This window comes from Micromesistius poutassou (assembly GCF_964030765.1).
Source record: "Micromesistius poutassou genome assembly, chromosome: 16".
NCBI lineage: Eukaryota > Metazoa > Chordata > Actinopteri > Gadiformes > Gadidae > Micromesistius > Micromesistius poutassou.
In genome coordinates this window covers 11,829,010-11,847,913 of record NC_140286.1, presented here as the reverse complement: position 1 = coordinate 11,847,913, position 18,904 = coordinate 11,829,010, and the positions used below count along the sequence as shown (strand labels likewise).

The following is an 18,904-nucleotide window of genomic DNA, read 5'->3' as shown; positions in this document are numbered from 1 at the left end:
TCTGTGTTGTCTATTAGGGTGTTTCAATTAGTTAACACAAAGCCTAAAGCAAGGCAACAGAGATGTAACATCTTGCTTATTTTCGTAAGATGTAGGCCTAATTCAGCATTTAGCATGCTTGAAGGATGTTTACATATTGGCCTGTAGGTCTCTATTGTAGGGGCTAATTCATAACCAATTAAAATGTAAAATAATAGTCAGATACACGAGTCTGGTAAGGAATCGTGAATGAGAGATAGAGTTGAAAACACATGAATTTAAAAGGATTTTGTATTTATTCAAAAACCGACATCACTAAGACAACATGGGTTACTCAGCTATTGGACCAACAGTAATTTCATGTATTCATATGAAATTCAATTCTATGGGAGGAAAGTAATTCACACACAACTAATCCTGCTTCTCTGGTGGGACAAGCAAGGTCGCCATGCTAAAAACACAACATGTAAATATGTACATTTCCCCCTTTCAAAAGGCCCGGCCAACAACTATCTTCACCAATTAAAATCAAACAGGTCAGCATTGACCAAATCAACCACCTTAAATAGTTAAAACATTTAAATACGTTTACAAATTAAATTCAAAATTACAGTTTATTTTTTTTTCTATTAAATCACACAAAGAGCTTGTCAGGTGGCACTCAGAAACATGTCAAAGTTATCCTAGCTGTCTTCATCCTAGTGGGCCGCGAAAGTTACAAATCACCAAATCTAATTAAAACGTGCAGGATGGGAGCCTGATCTACCATGGTCTCCACATGGATTTGGGATACGATAAATATTGCATACAGGACACATCCTGGATTTCCCCTTCGTGTATAGATAAGTTGCTTTGCTCGGAGTCCGTCTCCTCTAGATCCGAGCAGAGGTCGTCAGTAGAGGAGGACGGGGCCGGGGACAGGGCGGGGGATCCCGGGCTGCAGGGGCTGGACCGGCCGCTCTCGGACCAAGTGCTGCTGCTACTGTTGCTGCTGTTGTTGTGGTGAGGGGGGCAGTCGGAGAATATGTCCGACATCATCACTTGGAGTCGATCCTCGTCGTTCAATGGCATGCTCTCCAGAAGATGGTTGAGGAGATCCGCGGCGATCGCGGGGTCGATGCCTGGACAGTTGGACACGAAGCTGTGCACTTCGTGCATGCACTGGATGTAGCCCGCAGCGAACCTCTCTCGCGCCTCTCGGTTCACCAGGTCCAGTTCTGAAGAGGAACCATCCAGAGAGAGAGAAGTGAGTTCAACCCCCCCAAAACACACAGGGACGGTTGTGACAATATTATAGCAGTATAACAACATTAAAACACGAGTCGTACCTTGTGCTTGGCTCTGCAGAATGTTCTCCACCCGTCTTACTGTCAGCTCCAACACCTCGGCGTTCTCCATCTTCGACTGCAACTGCGAATGAATGAATGAATAAATAAAAAACAAAGAATTAAACCCGATGAGGTTAAGTCACAACCCAACGTTTTGACTCCGCGTTCATTCGTTTTGATTGTAAAATAAACTATTTTGCCGGTTCTTACATCCGAGTCTGCCAGCGCTCTGAGTTCCTGCAAACTTTCATTGATGCGGGCCCTCCTCTGCCTCTCCACCAGAGGCTTCCGGATCTGGAACACAGGAAAAGTCAGCACACAATCATAACGTTGTAGCCCTGGAAAACGTGTGTGCAGTGTTACAATTGAATACAAACACACACACACACACACACACACACACACACACACACACACACACACACACACACACACACACACACACACACACACACACACACACACACACACACACACACACACACAGCGACATACCTTCCGGTCCACTTTAAACTCTTTGGGCTTCTCGTCGCTGCCTGTTCCGTGTGCGTGGTGGGGAAAGGGGGCCATGTTGTCCGAACACCCCGGCAAGGAACAACCACTGAACGGATCGTAAGGACACACAACCGTTAAAGTGTATCAGTGGGGGCAGAGCAGATGGCCGGGGGTCCCAGCTGCCAGAGAAAAACGGTTTGCAGAGGAGGGTGTGTGTGTGTGTGTGTGGGAGGGGGGGCAGCTCGCCTTATCGCTCAGCTGAGAGCCGGGGTCGACAACACGCAGGCTAGCTGGTAGCCTATATATATGTATGGACCCTGATTTACATATGAATGGAGGAGCCAGGCTCCAGGGTAAGAGCGATGGTGCGGACTGGTCACAGACCTCCCAGCCAATCACAGGTCGATACTTTTGTCTCGAGAGGAGTCCTGCTCCTCAGTTTGAAATGCAGAGAAGAGAGATGAACGTTTAGCAGAGAACGTGTAAAGAGAAAGCTTTGCATAATTTATGTGTGTCTGATACCCCAAAAGAGGATTTGAACAGATATAAAAGGAGAATATTTAAGTTGGAGATTTTTTACTTTATTTAATTTGTTATACACCAGTTTGTGAACTGTTTCAAGCAAACTGTGCTGTAAAATGTGTCTGCACAATTAATGAAATTAATGATTGAATAATGTATTATTTAATGCGGACTACTGGACTTTCATCAGATAAATTAGCAGGGCCATTCAATGGCAGTTCTCACGTTGCATCATTAGTCGCCTTCTTGTTAAGGCCTGTTTGGAAAGCAATCAGCCTTTAACAATTAGGCGATTGCTCAGCTACTTGGGTTTACATGGCTGGTGGTTTTTGCACATATCCTTGAGCAAATAGGATTTACCATCTCTACAATGATATGCTATTATGATTCATATTGTGAGTCGGCCCCATTGACAAATATCAAAGCTATTTATCTCATACAAAACCCTACACATAAGATCCGCGTTACATAAACGAGGGAAGGGAACCCGGTCTTCCTCCTCATTATTCTAGTAGTATTCTGAGTATTTGTCTTATAACCCAACGCCTCCACCACATCTTTATAGTAGGCTAGATTTCTGGAGGCTCAATAAGGTCTATTATTTCGGAACATTATAACATTTCCGGATGATGGAAGTGTTAAGCAGCGAGGCACACACATTAGGTTTCTTGCTTTAAAAAAGGCACGGAACGCACTACCATATCTGGAGATAACCTTCAAAGTAAGAGACGTGATCAGCATCCATTTCGATAATGCTCGTTTGTATACAGTACGAATGCAACTTTACAGGAATAATTCTAGTGAAATCACCCAGAGAACCAAATGATAATCACATAGTTTTACATAATTAAATATAATTTACATTTAAATAGAAAGTAATTTGGACGCGGGCTTTTATTTTGACAGGTGGAATCTCCAAGGAGCCCACACGCAGCTTGTTCGTCAGAGCGGACGCGCTGCTGAGGTCACACTGCGAGTGTAAAATCGGCGGGGGCGAGAGAGTGACACTGGTATATATTCATCCCGCCTGGGCCGATACGATCCACTGTACCAAACCCAGACACAATTATACAGATATCATGGTGAAGATCACGTTCCAAGCTGTGTCCGCACAGAAGCCAGAGAAGGAGAACGATGAAGACAAGATACAGATTCCTCGGGCTCATGTGAGTTGACTAAATCTCCGTTGTCTTTGTTTTGTTTGAGATGTATTTTTTTGTAAATGAATATCCTACTTAATTGGGGGGGGGGGGGGGGGTGCAATTGTGTAGTTCAATCTAGTGCATTAAGTTATCAATTATAGGTCTAACGTTACTGTATGTGCGATTGGTTAAATGCAAAAGCATTTACACAAACCTTTTTCCTAAATCACCTTGGATTGATTTAACCCTTATTGTTTTGAATGCCAGTATTCATTAGGCTTCAGGCTGCCATTTTACATGTAGCTGTAAGACATTCGGTAAAAGACTATAATTCTCAAGAAATTCTACACTGATAACCTTGCAGAGATATCATTACAAACTTGACAGCCGACACCGCCTGGGGTTGTTGTCATTACATCACCGTGTTTGGGTTTGCAGAGAACACTGCAGATGGGACAAACGCAACGTCTTTGTCTGCTGTGGGTCAAAAAATAAAACGTGCACCGTTTAAACTGCAATCATCGAGATAACGAAAGCGGACATGTATAAAAATGGGTATATAAAAATGGGTTGTTATTTTGGTATTCATTATGTTATCGTTATAGACTATTCAGGTGTTATACAATTCCCGCTGGTGAATCCCATTATAGGAATTGTACAATATCATTAAGCGTAAAACCATCGCCAATTCTAGACTGTGTTGTAGTATTTAAATCAATGTGTCCTACTAATACTCTACGTATGGTCTATGGAGGTGTGCTCCTAATTGGATTGTGCGTTAATTATAGACGCGCAATGGGATGTGTGCAATTTTCATCTCACTAAGTCCACACTGTTCCTGTCAACCCCCCCCCCCCCCCCCCACCCTCGCCCACACACACACACACACACACACACACACAATAGATTTCAAGTGACCGTGTGGTGGGCTAGGCGTCAGACACTGCTGTGTGTGTGTGTGTGTGTGTGTGTGAGAAGGTATATTAATACATCCTCCCACGTGGCGGTGGGACTCCTGTCATACGCAATCGCTCTCATTTCTCAGCTCCCCCCCATCCCCCGAGGTGCCGGCGAGCATTGACAAATATGGAATGAGGAAGTAGGCGTCCAAGAATAGCCCGGCTGCCAGACAGACGCTCCAGCATCTTCGTCATCTTCAGTCCCTTTTGTCGATTGCTTTTTCAGAAGCTCGTAATAAAGACGACACTCAAACCACACAAATAGAACCGCGCTGGTTCAATCACGTTCCTCTCCCTCGACTTTCCGTCCCGTTATGAAGAAACTATGCCCGCCGCCCGCCGTCCGATGATAGGCTGCTTGACGTTGAGACATGGAGTGGTGTGTGTTGTGGTGTATCTAAATATCTATTGTGTCTCCTGTCCTGTGTCCACAGGAGGAACTGGTCCTCGCTCTCGGAGGGAAACCCAAGAGATCCTTCCTCAACGGGCTGTGCTGCCTCACCTTCGGCCTGGTGGTCTTCATGGCCGGGCTGGTGATGGCCTCCATCTACGCCTACCGCTTCTACTACGTGACGCAGGTGAGCGCACCACCCCCGGCGTTCTGCGGGAGGGCTTGCTACGACACTACTAGAAATGAATGATGAATGAAGGATGAATCGCCAGCAACAAAAAGAAGTCAATCAATAGAAAGCGAGAGTAGGAGAGTGTCAGGCAGTGGGAGAGAGAGAGAGAGAGAGAGAGATGATGACTCACGGTGGTTCTCCCGCTTCAGTCCTCTCAGCAGATGCCCGAGGACAGCCTGTTCCACTGCCGCGTGGTGTATGAGGACGCCGTGTTCTCCCCCATGAGGGGCCGGCAGGAGCTGGAGGAGAACCTGGGCATCTACCTGGACGACAACTACGAGCAGATCAGCGTGCCCACCCCCCGCTTCGGGGGCAGCGACCCCGCCGACATCATCCACGACTTCCACCGGGTAAGAGGAGAGCAGGTCAGGCTCATGGACAGACAGACGGATGGACAGATAGACAGACAGAGATAGAGAGAGAGAGATGGATAGAAAGATAGATAGATAGATAGATCGACAGACAAATAGACATAGAGAGATAGACAGAGATAGATACATCGATAGAGAGATAGACAGACAGACAGACATAGAGATAGATAGATAGACAGAGATAGATACATAGATATAAAGATAGATATCATAGACATGCAGAGATGGATGGATAGATTGCTAGATAGAGATAGAGAGATACGTGGATGGATAGAAAGCTAGACAGATAGATGCTTTAATCATCCCACTAGGGGAATAAAGGCGTTACAGCAGCTCAAATCAAAAAGTGTTGAAAAAGAATATTAATAAGCCAGCGTCATCAAAATCAAACAAACAACTGGGACCTCGGTATCAGAACAAGGTAGAACAGCAGCTGCGCTCTGTTTCACGACTCATGCGTGTGTGTGTGTGTGTGTTCTCCTCAGGGCCTGACGGCGTACCACGACCTCGCCCTGGACAAGTGTTACATCATTGAGCTCAACACCACCCTGGTCATGCCCCCCCGCAGCCTCTGGGAGCTGCTCGTCAACGTCAAGGTGAGGCCGGCCCCCAGAGAGAGAGAGGGAGGGAGGAGGGGAGAGCGGAGAGTCAAGGGTAGGACGAGAGAGGGAGAGGGAGAGAATGAGAGAGAGAGAAAGGGAGAGAGAGAGAGAGAGAGAGAGAGAGGGAGAGAGAGAGGGGGGGAGGAGGATAGAAGTGAGGATGAGGTGGAGAGAGTCAAGGGTAGGACGAGAGTGGGAGAGAGAAAGGGAGAGAGCGAGAAAAGGAGTGAGAGAGAAGTGATGAGGATGAGAGAGGGAGAGAGAGAGGGAGAGGGGGGGGGAGGAGGATAGCAGTGAGGACGAGGGGGAGGAGGGAGGAGGAGAGAGTCAAGGGTAGGACGAGAGAGAGAGAGAGAGAGAAAGGGAGAGAATGAGAGCAATGAAAGAGAGATGACAGAGGGAGGAGGGGGGGAAGGGAGAAAGGGAGAAAAAAAGAGAGAAAGAAGGGGGAGAGAAGGTACTCCCTGCCTGCATGGGACTAGAACACCTCGGTGGGAAACCTCCAGCTCCTTGTCGAGTAGAGAACAGTCAGTAACCCCGGGACGTGTGTGTGTGTGCGCAGAGAGGGACATACCTCCCCCAGACCTACATCATCCAGGAGGAGATGGTGGTGGCGGGCCGCGTGAGGAACATGAGGCAGCTGGGACCCTTCATCCACCGGCTCTGCTACGGCAAAGAGACCTACCGCCTGAGACGCCGCAGCCAGCACAAACGTGAGTCACACACACACACACACACACACACACACACGCACAGGGGACCGGACACACACACAAAGCCCTTATATCTTATTTTTTTGCCGATATTTGCCTCGTCACAAGTCACTCGCCGTGAGGCGAGTGACTTGTGAGAGACCCCCCCCCCCCCCCCCCCCCCACCGCTAGCATTAGTCAGTCTCTCTGGTTGAAGAAACAGCACCGAGTCAGACCCTGTATGACAACCCCCCCCCCCCCTCCGCAGCGAGACACTGTGTCATGGGATATGTGCTAGATCGCCAGGACCGTTCTGGGGGTGCCAACTTATAAGTTGAGAATCCCAGGAAGTCCGTGGGTTTGGGGGGGCATCTGGTGTGTGTGTGTGTGTGTGTTGGGGAGGGGGGTGGGGGGGAAGGAGGTATGACAGTGTGCGAATAAATTATACAACCACCACCAATGAATAGGGGCTTCCTGCCTCGTGTGTGAAATGTGTGTGTCCTTGACACGTGAGCCGCCCACAGAGTAGAATCCTCTTCTAACAGCCTTGTGTTGTGTGTATCTGTGTGTGTGTGTGTCCATTTGTGAGTGTGTGTGTGTGTGTGTGTGGGCGCAAGCTGGGAGCTTCTTGCTCTGTGACACCATGATTCACTCAACACACGCAACCCGGGTCCACACAGCTTAGAGGAGGTGGTGTTGCGTAGTAGCAAGGAGCTGGCAGGCTCCTTGAGTTGTGTGACGAACAAGACCAACTTCCTTGGCAGTGCATATATGGGCGTATAGCTTTAATTGTCGATAAGAGGAGGAAACAACGTGATAACCTAATGCGTATATCTATGCGTTCTGTATACAGTATGTGTCATGTCACGCGCAATACAACTCCTGTTATGTATGTCATTGATCATAGTGAATGATGTATTGTTTCTTTTTATTCCAGGCATTGACCGACGCGAGACGAAGCGATGCCATAGCATCCGTCATTTTGAGAACACTTTCGTCGTGGAGACGGTCATCTGCGACCGCTTTTAAGCGGGAAGCCATCATGGAGTCCTCGACTGTCCAATTCTCAAGCCAATTGTTAAACCTTACCTCTTGAATTGTTTTGGCTTTCACTGCACTTTAAGGGCAACAATTTTTCCAACAGTCACAGGGTTATTACTTGTGTTTTTCTATTCTTATGATTTTTTTTTCTATTTTTCGTTTCTGAAGTTGGATTTTTAATGCTCTCTTGTTGTTTGTGTTGGATGTTCATGTCTCTGACCATGAATCCATCTGTATCTTTGAATTGTGTATATGTATTGGGATATATATGTAGCCTGGTCGGTCGTTCACAATGTTTTTCGTCTCCTGTTGGTGAAGTTCATTCTTTTATTTGACTAGTTCTTGACTTGATTTGATTCAGAATTATTAACTAATGTTGTGAGCTCAGAGTTTGCTGCTTTGCACTGTGCACTCACATGTACAAACTGTATTGTTGAAGAAAATAGCAAAGCATACCTCATGTCGTTGAAATGTAGTTTCTTGTCCAAATGTGTGTACATTTAATTGTTCCTAAGCAATATCTACTGTAAATCGATTCTCTCCTGGTTTTCATATCGTTAAAAGCATCGATTTTTTCAGAAATCGGTTTGTTTCGTTGTGTTATCCTTTCATTACCGGCCATTTCCGTTCCTTTGGTATCTTCCACTTTCGTACTAGAGATATCTCATGGCTTTAGACTGTATCTAGAAGCAGTGCTTTTATTTGACAGGGAGACATACCAAAGTATGCAGGCAGCGATGCAGTGGAAAAGACTGAGACAAGAATGCTATGTAGCTTAGAATGCTAGGTCGGATCAAAGGGTTTTTAGCTTCCTTCATGTCTTGCTTCTCCTGCTCGTAACTCAAGTTAGTTCCTATAGCTGTGTCCAGTTTCTCCATCTTTAACTCAACCCATTCGTCCCACCTTTGAGAAGGTTTATTTCTACTGTAATATATGAGACTGGTCGTTGGTTTCTGGGGAAGAAGACCTGTGTGCTTAGTTTATTACCACAGCACACTTTCTTTGCCTGGCTGTATATTCTACTTGTAATATCTCTCACCTTAAGAATAAATGATCTAACATAAGCATGTCGTGTCTGTCTATAATTTGGTATATAAATGCTTTTTATCGGCTCTCCTTCATAGACACATCAAATTGGATGTTTGACTGAAACTGTTCAACTGTTTATATGAATAGTTGTACAGTTATCAATGTTTAGCTGAATGTGTTACACGTATAGTAGTAACACACATAGTTCAGTACATAAGTTAAGTTGTATCTCGCCACGGGGTGGCACTGTTACACCAGAGGAAGAAAGACTCATTAACATAGTGTTTTCGTTCTGTTTCTTTAATACACGCATTATAATCCGATTTATTTATTTTCGGAAATACATTTTTTTAACTTTTGACAATTTGACATTTGCGTTTGAGTTTTGAGTTAGAGGCTTTCCTAATAGTAACTTAATGTTGACTAAATAATTTGCCTGTAACATTTGCTATAAACTTTATACCTGAGTCATATTGCACAATGCTTAGTCCTCCATTCACAAACCTTAAGTCCATGTACATATTTCATATTGAATCAAATGTTGATATACATTTACCACATTGTACACAGAAAGCAACAAACCAACGTTATCGCACAACGATAACTGTGATAACGATAACTAAACTTTTCAAGAAAGATTCAGGATCACTGTCCACCTCCATGATTAAATACACAAATAAATATACATTTGAATCAATCTATCAAATCACCATTTAAGTTAGTTCACTTGGAGATTATTCAAGGACAACCAAGCAGGAAACCTGCCCATAATTTAAAAAAATATATATTTCCAAGACATGTAAAAATGTAAAATGTAATGTTGTAGAATATTATAATTTCTCAAAACTAGGTCTTCCTACTTTCAACATTAGTAGTAGCATTCTGATTCTTTATTCACACACCTACCATCCACTTCAATGGCGCTTTCTCTGATCGATCAACCCTGTCCCATCTTCTCACCGTGACGAGGAGATTTGCATGGGCATTCCTTGACTGCCCCTCGACCGTCGACTGAAATACCTGATACTCCTCACCTCTTTGGCGACAAAGTAGTAGCAGAGAGCGTCCAGACAGCAGGTAATGTTGGCCAGACACATGGCCAGCTGAAGGAACAGACTGACCCTAGTCTTTGTCCAGCAGTCCTGGATCACACCTTGATGCACCTGAAACAGTAAGTCCTGTTATCCTCCAGTCATCTGTGATGACCGTGGTATATATTATCTAACCCTTACCCTTAAACCTAGGCCTAAAACCAAACCCTAAAATGTAACTTTAAACCCTAAAACAAAACCCAAACCATAAACCTAACCCCAGAAGCCTACTCCAGCGGATGTGTAGCAGCTAAGAACAGATAATCTTCCTAGATGTATTTGGTTCCTTTCTATATGATATAATAGTCACATCTGCCCCCCCCCCCCCCCCCCCCCCCCCCCCATCCTCTCTAGGTCTGCGTTACTATCTAACTCCGAGCAGATGCCCAAGGTTTCTTCCAAGGCTATGCTAATATTCAGTCCATTTTACATGATTATTTTCAGAAATGGATCATTGGATCTTTGGATATTTTATTTCCAGATCACATTGCGAAACGGGATGTGAGTGCAAGGTGGCTGATGCGAGCCTCACCAGGAACTGCAGGAATATCGCCAGGTGGCTGGGGGTGAAGGGGGCCAGGAAGGCCCCCATGCTGCTGTAGATGACCTTCACAGAGGCCCTGCTCTGTTCGCTCAGCTGGCCAGACACGTTGAGGGTCCACACGGTCTGCACGGAGCAGTAGACGATCACCAGTGCCGGGAGGACGTATCCGAACACCTCCAGGCACACGATGACCGAGGGGCGCCACACCTTCGGCGAGAAACCGTGGAAGCAGTGGAAGTCTCCCTCGGCTTCCTTATGGAAGCCGTAGACGGGCAAGAGGGCGGCCAGCACGGCCACCCAGACCGCCACGCATGTCCACCGTGCCGCCTTGGGTGAGCGGAGCATGGTGGATCTGAGGGGGTGGCAGATGCCCAGCCAGCGGTCCACAGCGATGCAGGCGATGGTGTAGATGCTGCCGTACATCCCGATGAAATAAAGGCTCTCCAGGAAGGAGCAAGAGCCCCTGTGCTGCGCGGCCCACATGTGGTTGGTGGCGTGCATCTTGAAGGGCAACGGGCAGAGCAGAATCAGGTCCATGAGGACCAGGTTGGTCATGTAGATGGTGGACTCCCTCCACGGGAGGTAGCAGCAAAACACAAGCAGGGCCCACCCGTTGAACACCACGCCACAGAGGAAGATGGGGATGTAGAACACCAGCTCCAGGATCTTCATCAGGTGGTCCACCTCTTCAAAGGAACAGTTGGATGTCGCCGTTGTGCTGTCCAACGCAAAAACACAAAACGGGTGTGAGTTGATTTGATCAGCGGAGGCATGCATTTGTCGACTTCCCGTCACGTCTCTCACACACACACACACACACACGCACACACACGCACACGCACACACACACACACACGCACACACACTTAAGTATACGCATCCTTTAGTAGTTTCACTCTTGTATCACCTTCACCCAGAAACGCTCTGACAGGGTACATTTGCAGTGAACTTTTCTCTTGTGAGGAATTGGAATGATGTAATTGTCACTCGCAACTATAGAAAAACATTTTGATTGTATGGGTATATGTGTCATTTGGCTGTCACGCCACGTGAGTCGTTTCACCTCACACAGGCAACCCGTGATGCTCAGACTGTTTGGTCAACCACAGCTTCCTGAACACAGTAGGCCTCTGACATGCACGGCCTCATCTAGAACCTTCACACTCTATGAATGGGATTTTGTAAACAAATGTTTTTATTTGACTTCATTGTGAATCTGAATCCTGAGATAGATATCAATATATTATGTTTGATGTTATTTACAACATCATTGGTTAAACCAGTGATGTTATTTGAATCTGAATATTTTAATAATGGACTCACAGTCACATGTTGGATTGTGGGAGGTAAGATCAAAACAATGATGAGCTTCATGCAGAGGCTTCATGTTTGAACCATAAGTTCCTTCTTTTGGCCAGATGACGCAGCACAGCCTGAATCTGTGCCAGATCTGCATGAATAATCACTCAATCAGAGGGTTTCTTGGTTTTGGTTGGCTTTATCCCAGACTGCCTTGAAGTGCTTGGTCAGTTTAATGAGGCCAGTGCTTCCATGAAAAAACAAAATCCTCAATCATCTACAATTGTTATTAACAGTGTCTAAATGTTGATGGGTGATATAGAGGGCGGCTAACGGTTTCTACATTATAAGGGTCGCACAGTCCTGCCTGTTCTCGGAGCTCCCTGCCCATCAAAAACATTACCCTACACAACCTGGCAAAAATACTCCATTTAATTCACTTACATACATTTTTATGATAAATAGACATTTGTTTGAAACTCTGGTATACAAACAGGCAGGAAAATAGTTTGGGAATGATTTTTATTGGGATATTCCACATGGATGTCAAACCATTTAAGCCACAGTGTTATTACTACGGGTGATACTGTTGGTCGGGGCCACTGAGGAACATAGCACAATTAAAAACAGAAAGAAAATAAATCATAAAGGTGCAGTCTTCTATTATTCTACCTTTCCAACCATCTTATTTTTACATTCCATGAATAAAGAAGAGTTGTTTGTCTTATTGAGTCTTACGTTAAATTTAAATGTGGAAAAGGATTATTATTAAATTATTTTGCTATGTGTAAATAAAAAATATTTAGGAGCCCATTTTTGCCTGTTGAGGTCAGAGAATTGACTCCGGCTGGAGATAAGAAGCAGAAACAGACTAAGAACATGGTTGATATGTCTCCCCTACGCCTACAAAGTTCCACACATTCTAGGGTGCAACTAACTGAAACAAGCGCACAAAAACACGACACACTGCGCTATGAGATAAATGTACAGCTTCTACACACATCAAAAAAACGTTAACAAAGCTAGATGCACTTTTAAGAGGCGTCGCGTCAACAACAGCAACAACAAACAACAGAGCTCAGCCAAAAAAGACAGAGAAGCAACAACATGTCGAATAACTGGAAGATCCCGCCAGTATCTCATATGGTATCAGCATACTACCCTCTACTCATAAGCCTTTACTAATACCTTTTACATATTTGTGTATCCTATACAATGTACGATTTACATTTGACTGTCTACACACTATTCTCCCTTATGGTATTTTTATCGTACACTTTACATTAAACCATAAATAGTTCCATTACAGAATTGTTATGGAGTGTAAAAAGTATTTTCTATTTTAAATCTTACTTGTTCATGGTAAAGGTGCCGGCCACCATTTAGTATTTTACATCCAGAGTGAGGCAAAACAAACTTTCAGGTGAAAGAGTGAAGACAGAGAGACAGAGCGAGAGACAGATAGAGAGAGAGGGAGAGAGAGAATCATAAACACACACTGACAAACACACGCACAGACTGAGAGAGAGAGAGGAAGTTGTCAAAAGAAGAAGCTAAGCAAAGGAAAGTAGATGGAGTCACAGCTGTACATTCTCTGATACGCGCAAACACACACGCATAGATGCCCACAGCAGCAACCAAGTTCACACCCACCCACACACACACACACACACACACACACACACACACACGCACACACACACACACACACACACACACACACACCCACAGACACTCTATGATGCGGTGAATTTTCGGAGGGTGATGACAATGAGTGCGAGGAGGACAGAAGCTCCGAGGAAGACAGCGATCACGATGGCTGTGATGGCCCCTGGCCCAAGGACCCCTGCAGAGACACACATGCACACACACACAGACATAAACACACACACACAGGCACACACACACACACACACACACACACACACACACACACACACACACACACACACACACACACACACACACACACACACACACACACACACACACACACACACACACACACACACACACAGGAATTAAACATGAGCGATACGTGTACTGCAGCAAAACTTCTGCAAAACACACTGCTAAGGCATTCCACGATTATACCAGACCATCCTTCTTTCATACGGTAAACAGTCATCACGTGTTCTGATCGGGTCATCAAAAACACGATGCGTCCGACACACTAATAACAACAACGATGGATGAGCATCGCTCAACATGGCACTGGCGTCCACTCGCGCTCTCACCTTCCACCTGATCCACGGTCTGGGAGTGGGTGGAGTCCTCGTAGTCGTAGGTGAAGCAGCAGTCCGTCACTTCCTGGATGGGTTCCTTCGTGGTGACGTCATAGGCCACGTCCCCTGACATGGTGTCCTGGTTCTCCCCCTGCAGGGTGGGCAGCGTGTCTCCGACTGTTTCTGCAAGGGAGGTGGGGGCGGGGGGGAGGTGGGGGCGGGGGGGAGATGGGGGAGACAGTATTGGCGATGTGCACTCCAAATTCAAGCTCCACTTCTTTCCTGTTTCTTGTTGTCTTCTTTTGTGTAGTGTGTAAGTGCATGGTGCGACGGCACAGCTAGAGGAAAACCACACACAGTGGATATTACTGAACGCAAGGGGGGGGGGGGGGTAAAAGGTTTAGGTCGATTATTAACCTGAGGTGACTCGGAATGTGTTTACGCAAAAGCAGCAGGTTTTTTTCTAACCGATTTTTGAGATCTGTGCATGTATAAATATATATGTATATAAACCCACATACATACATACACACACACACACACACACACACACACACATCCAGGGCCTAGTCCTCCATGTTAAACAGTGCCTCTCTGTCTGGCAGGCCTAACGGCCCAGGTCAGTGTATAAGGACGTCTTTGTGGACGGATGGACATTCTGTCCTCAGATGATGCGGTCAAGGGCCTCCCAGGGCCCCATGCTGCTCTCAGTTCTCTGATCGGGTTTGACTAGATGAAGGAATTGTCGTTGTTATTATTTAGGCATATGCATCGGTTCAGAGGTCTCAACTATTAAATGACAAAAGTAGAATTTCTCTCCTCTCAGCACTGAACACTATTCATATAGTATCTCTATAAAGGGCTCTTTAAAAATCCAATAAGCCTACCTGTGGAAAAACCTGTCCTTGGATAAGTGTATAAATAATATTCGGCCTGGATAAATATTGAAGTAACGCACAAGTTTAGTAACGTACAAAACAAGAAAAGGGGCATGTTTTGACGAAAATGCGTAAATAGACAGCTGCAGTGGAAAGTAACCAGCAAGAACAGATTTTGTGTGACCACAGGAGACCGCACAAAAATGAAGAGGAAAGGATCACAAAGGGAACGGAGGTTGTGAGCACAGACGTGAGAGACAAGTAACATATACGCCCACAGGAGTACAGTCAAAACCGTGTGCTGCAGTTGTTGCATGGTGCTTGTGTGTCCCTTGCCTGCCTGAAGCAATAGTGCGCGGTTTCACACCTCAGCATCATATTGATTAAATTGTTTCGGTAGCCCTACATCCTATCCCTTATCTTAAAAAAACATTTCCTTTCTGAAGACCTTTGAATGTCAATGGGCCCCCCTTTTTTTTGTAAGTGTAAAAAGTGCAAAGGAAAAATGTGACAACCATCTTCTTTGGGAAAAAAAGTAAATCAACAAACTATTAACCCACACATATACACAGACGGACACACACAAGCCCACCCATTCACTGATTCACTCAACGGGGCTCCACCAATCCCATACCAACATACCTTACAAACATATTTACCCCGACTAATTCATACACCCCCCCGCCCCCCCCCCCAATATTTACTCACACTGAACTCCATCACCCTCGCTCTGTTTCTCAGAAATCCCTTTTTAAAAGTGTGCTAGTGATCTAATAATCATACAAAACCCTTGTGTAGTGCAAACATCAAAGAATAAAATGTGCAATTACAAAATAACATCAGCATGACTCAATTTGCCTTATAATCTTCATTTGCGTCTAATTAATCTTATCTCGTCCTTAATAAAGTGACAGTCATTCTAGTCTAGTCATTCAGAACGGGTTTCATTACAGTTTAGATTCCCCTTCATACCACTTCTTAAGATGATATAAATTGCATGAAGATGATCCTAGAGATTATCCAAAGCTCCGACATGTTGCACCACTAGTGTGACTGCCTTGTTGTTTCAATACAGGACAACTGCAAATGTCTTCTCCTTTAAACTTTTTTTTTTTTTCAAGTTTTAGTGGAACATGCTGATATTTGTTATGCAGCTGTGTTGATCCTGCGCCGGGGACGTTTGCTGAAGGTGGGCCCTGGTCTCTGGGCCCCTGGCCAGCAGGGCCATCAATGAGGCCTTCAGCACCGGGCACAAAAGGCAGCCTTATGTGCGTCAGCAGAGGACGGCAACACTGCTGCGACCAGCTACAACTGGCTGGGTTCAAAGCAGTCCCCGAGTGGAAGCGGTGGACGTCAATCGAAACTTAGTTGATTAAATAGTTAGTAGTTTAAAGGTGAGGCTTATCTCTCAACATTATGTCATTGGCAGCCTTCCAAAGTTAGAATTCGATTTAGGGGAATTTAAGGGGAATTAAAATCTAAACGTTTTTTTTCTTTCTAGGACTTGGATGTTTCCGAGAGGAAGTGTGACTGATGTCGCCTCTTAACATTTTCGCCAGTCCGCTCACGTACGAGCGCCGCGTTGGTCACATGATCAGAAATAACGCGGGTATGTCAGCACCTCTTCCTGTATTGTTGTTGAGACGCGGGGAAGTTAACCCGACAGAAAGTCCAGAGTTGGGTCTTGTTTTGAGCGGGAGGCCTCCTTACCGTTGAGGATTTCACATGGGCTCGAGATGGGAGCAAGCATGCAAACAGGTGTGTGTGAACACCCCTCCCCCAGAACACGGCTGGCCTCTGTGGCGTCCTTGCATAACCCACCTAGACTTGGAGAATGCACTGGTTCTCCTTTTGCCTCTCGGACCCCATTAACCAATGACATCTTCCAGAGGGTCCCCGTGTGGTCTTTCGAGTTCACCGCAAGACTCCTCTTCAGAGTTGTCATCCCCTGTGACTTGGCCCAACATTCAGGTTTCCATTTGAAGGAATGGCCCCTATTTCTTAATAACTCCAATATGTGGCCAAATGGGAAAGCATTTGGTAAGCGTTTTGGTTGTGTCTTTCTCAGGCATTCACAGATAGTTTTGTTTTCACCATGGGGGTGGAGGCTAACATGTGTGATATATTCTCAACATTCTGACTTAACTTTAAGTGTGACATTATGTGGCGAATGCTCATTCAACCACGGTGTGTACAAGCCCAACCACTGCATTGTCATTTATTGTCCATTTAAGCGGATCACATTCTTCCTCTTTAAATGAACGTTGCTAAACAGCAGCAGGAGTCTGCATCAGTATCAGCATGGCACCTCAATGCAAGAGACCTGCCAGGACATTCGGGCTGAGAGTCCATTGTGCTGCAACAATAGCTCAGTGTCCAGAGTCAAGGTGACAGCCCGATGCTACTTGCTTCATTATTTGAACCACTTCTTCTCTCTGAATATTGAGACTCCCCCCCCCCCCCAGCCCCGCCACTGCGCTGACCTCTGTGCTCCTTGGATGACCTTTGAGCATGGGAGATGGTGCAGAAGACCCAAGTGGTTCCACACCTTTGAACAATCCACAGTCTGGGTCTTTGTTCAAGTACTTTCTGCACCCAGAGTATTTTGGAGAAAAACAACTATAGGAAGAGATAGTGGAAAGACAGGGGAGATCTATTATTGGAGAACATTCTGTTCCGCTTTGTTTACTCTGCAGACGGAAGGCTTGTGTAGCTCATCTTTAACAGGGCCTGGAGGACAACAAAAAACAGAAATGGCCCATTGATGTGTCAAAAAGGAAATGGATGTGTTAGACAGAAAATGTTGTCTAACACATTGATGTTCAAAGTTTTTGCTGCATCCTTTAGTCTATTTCTGGAATTATTTTTAACTTTTTACCACAGTCCAACGACCCACAATCTATTTTGTTGTGTGGGTGAAAAGGGCAAGAAGATTCCACTTTCAATAAAAGTGTGAAGTGATAAAGTTACACAGGGCAGGTATGAGTCATTGTAAGGTTTGCATCAGTTCAACCATCAGACCAATACATCGAAGAAACTATATTAAATTCTATCAAATAATGAACAACAACAAGCCCAAGGAGCGACCCGTGTGGTTGGTTCGCGCTTAGGTAAACATGAGTCTGCAGACGAACCCGAAACATTATGAAAGGAGTGGAGTTGACTTGTGTCAAAGAGCGGCTTTCAGCATCAGCCAGTGGCTGCAACGTCTTATTTAGGTCAGCACAGGACTGCTTCATCAAGGCCTGTGTGTGGGTGAGTAGGAAACGACACGTAGACACGCCAGTGTATGAGGTTAAATACTTAATTACACACTTCCTGATGTTAAGCGTCTATCAAGTTTATAGAAATAATAATTAAAAAAATAAGATGTATATATTACAGTATCAAGAGTAATGGGTTTTGTGATGTCTGACTTCTTGTCCCTTGGTGAGTAAAACTGACTTAAGTTGCCTTTCGAGCAAATGTCTTCGTCTAAGCCTGTTCCCCCCCCGATCACCTAACCCCGACCTTAAAGGATTTCACGATTCAAACAAAACAGTGTCTCTCCTACCTTGATAAGAGGGGAGAATCTCTCTCCACAACCCCAGGACTCTGAAATGCATCCCCAACTCCCCCAGAATGCTGACCAACACACCTTAGTCTGAACCAGGGCGATGGGGGTGGCCTACCTGCGCGTGTGGCCGCTACCGAGAGACCAAGGAGCACCAGGAGGAATCTGAAGAGGCCGCTGCCGTGAGCCATGGTGCCTGGACGAGGAGAACGCTAAGTGGGGCAGAAAAGTTCTGGGTAACTCCTGGAGCTTCAAGCAGGGGTCTGGGGCTGGCAAGACGGGGAAGAGAGCAGTATGGAGGAGGAGGAGAGAGGAGGAGGAGGAGGGAGGGTGGGAGGAAGGCCTGGGAGAGGTGTGGAGAGTGTCTGGACACTGAGGACCTTGTGAGCTCATCTCAGAGGGCGGGTCCGGCCTGCTCCACACTCACTCAGACCACAGGTTGAGGTGGAAGGACTCGGAGCCCTGGTCTCCAACGGGCCGTGACTGAGTCACTGTCCCTCGCCGGACTGCAGCTGCACCATTTGTCGTTCT

At 45.7% G+C, this 18,904-nt stretch overlaps 4 protein-coding genes across 4 annotated transcripts; 1 reads left to right on the top strand and 3 right to left on the bottom strand.

The window, feature by feature from the left end:
* Positions 1 to 741: 741 nt before the first annotated feature.
* On the bottom strand, positions 742 to 1,877 carry hes6 (hes family bHLH transcription factor 6; the record flags this gene model as incomplete). The annotated part of the gene is made up of 4 exons (XM_084480426.1): positions 742 to 1,196; positions 1,308 to 1,389; positions 1,518 to 1,601; positions 1,803 to 1,877. 4 exons carry the CDS (start codon positions 1,875 to 1,877, stop codon positions 742 to 744), a joined length of 696 nt encoding a protein of 231 aa, XP_084336552.1.
* Positions 1,878 to 3,341: 1,464 nt separating this feature from the next.
* On the top strand, positions 3,342 to 7,742 carry itm2cb (integral membrane protein 2Cb; the record flags this gene model as incomplete). The annotated part of the gene is made up of 6 exons (XM_084481562.1): positions 3,342 to 3,490; positions 4,860 to 5,003; positions 5,198 to 5,398; positions 5,905 to 6,015; positions 6,584 to 6,734; positions 7,651 to 7,742. Exons 1-6 carry the CDS (start codon positions 3,404 to 3,406, stop codon positions 7,740 to 7,742), a joined length of 786 nt encoding a protein of 261 aa, XP_084337688.1. The 5' UTR covers positions 3,342 to 3,403.
* A 1,997-nt stretch (positions 7,743 to 9,739) lies between these two features.
* On the bottom strand, positions 9,740 to 13,078 carry LOC311361344 (G-protein coupled receptor 55; the record flags this gene model as incomplete). Its single annotated transcript, XM_084481511.1, has 3 exons — positions 9,740 to 9,946; positions 10,407 to 11,136; positions 13,071 to 13,078. 3 exons carry the CDS (start codon positions 13,076 to 13,078, stop codon positions 9,740 to 9,742), a joined length of 945 nt encoding a protein of 314 aa, XP_084337637.1.
* Positions 13,079 to 13,453: 375 nt separating this feature from the next.
* snorc (secondary ossification center associated regulator of chondrocyte maturation) lies at positions 13,454 to 18,564 on the bottom strand (the record flags this gene model as incomplete). The annotated part of the gene is made up of 3 exons (XM_084481510.1): positions 13,454 to 13,563; positions 13,955 to 14,125; positions 18,492 to 18,564. The coding sequence occupies 3 exons, from the start codon at positions 18,562 to 18,564 to the stop codon at positions 13,454 to 13,456; spliced, it is 354 nt and encodes a 117-aa protein (XP_084337636.1).
* Positions 18,565 to 18,904: the final 340 nt, after the last annotated feature.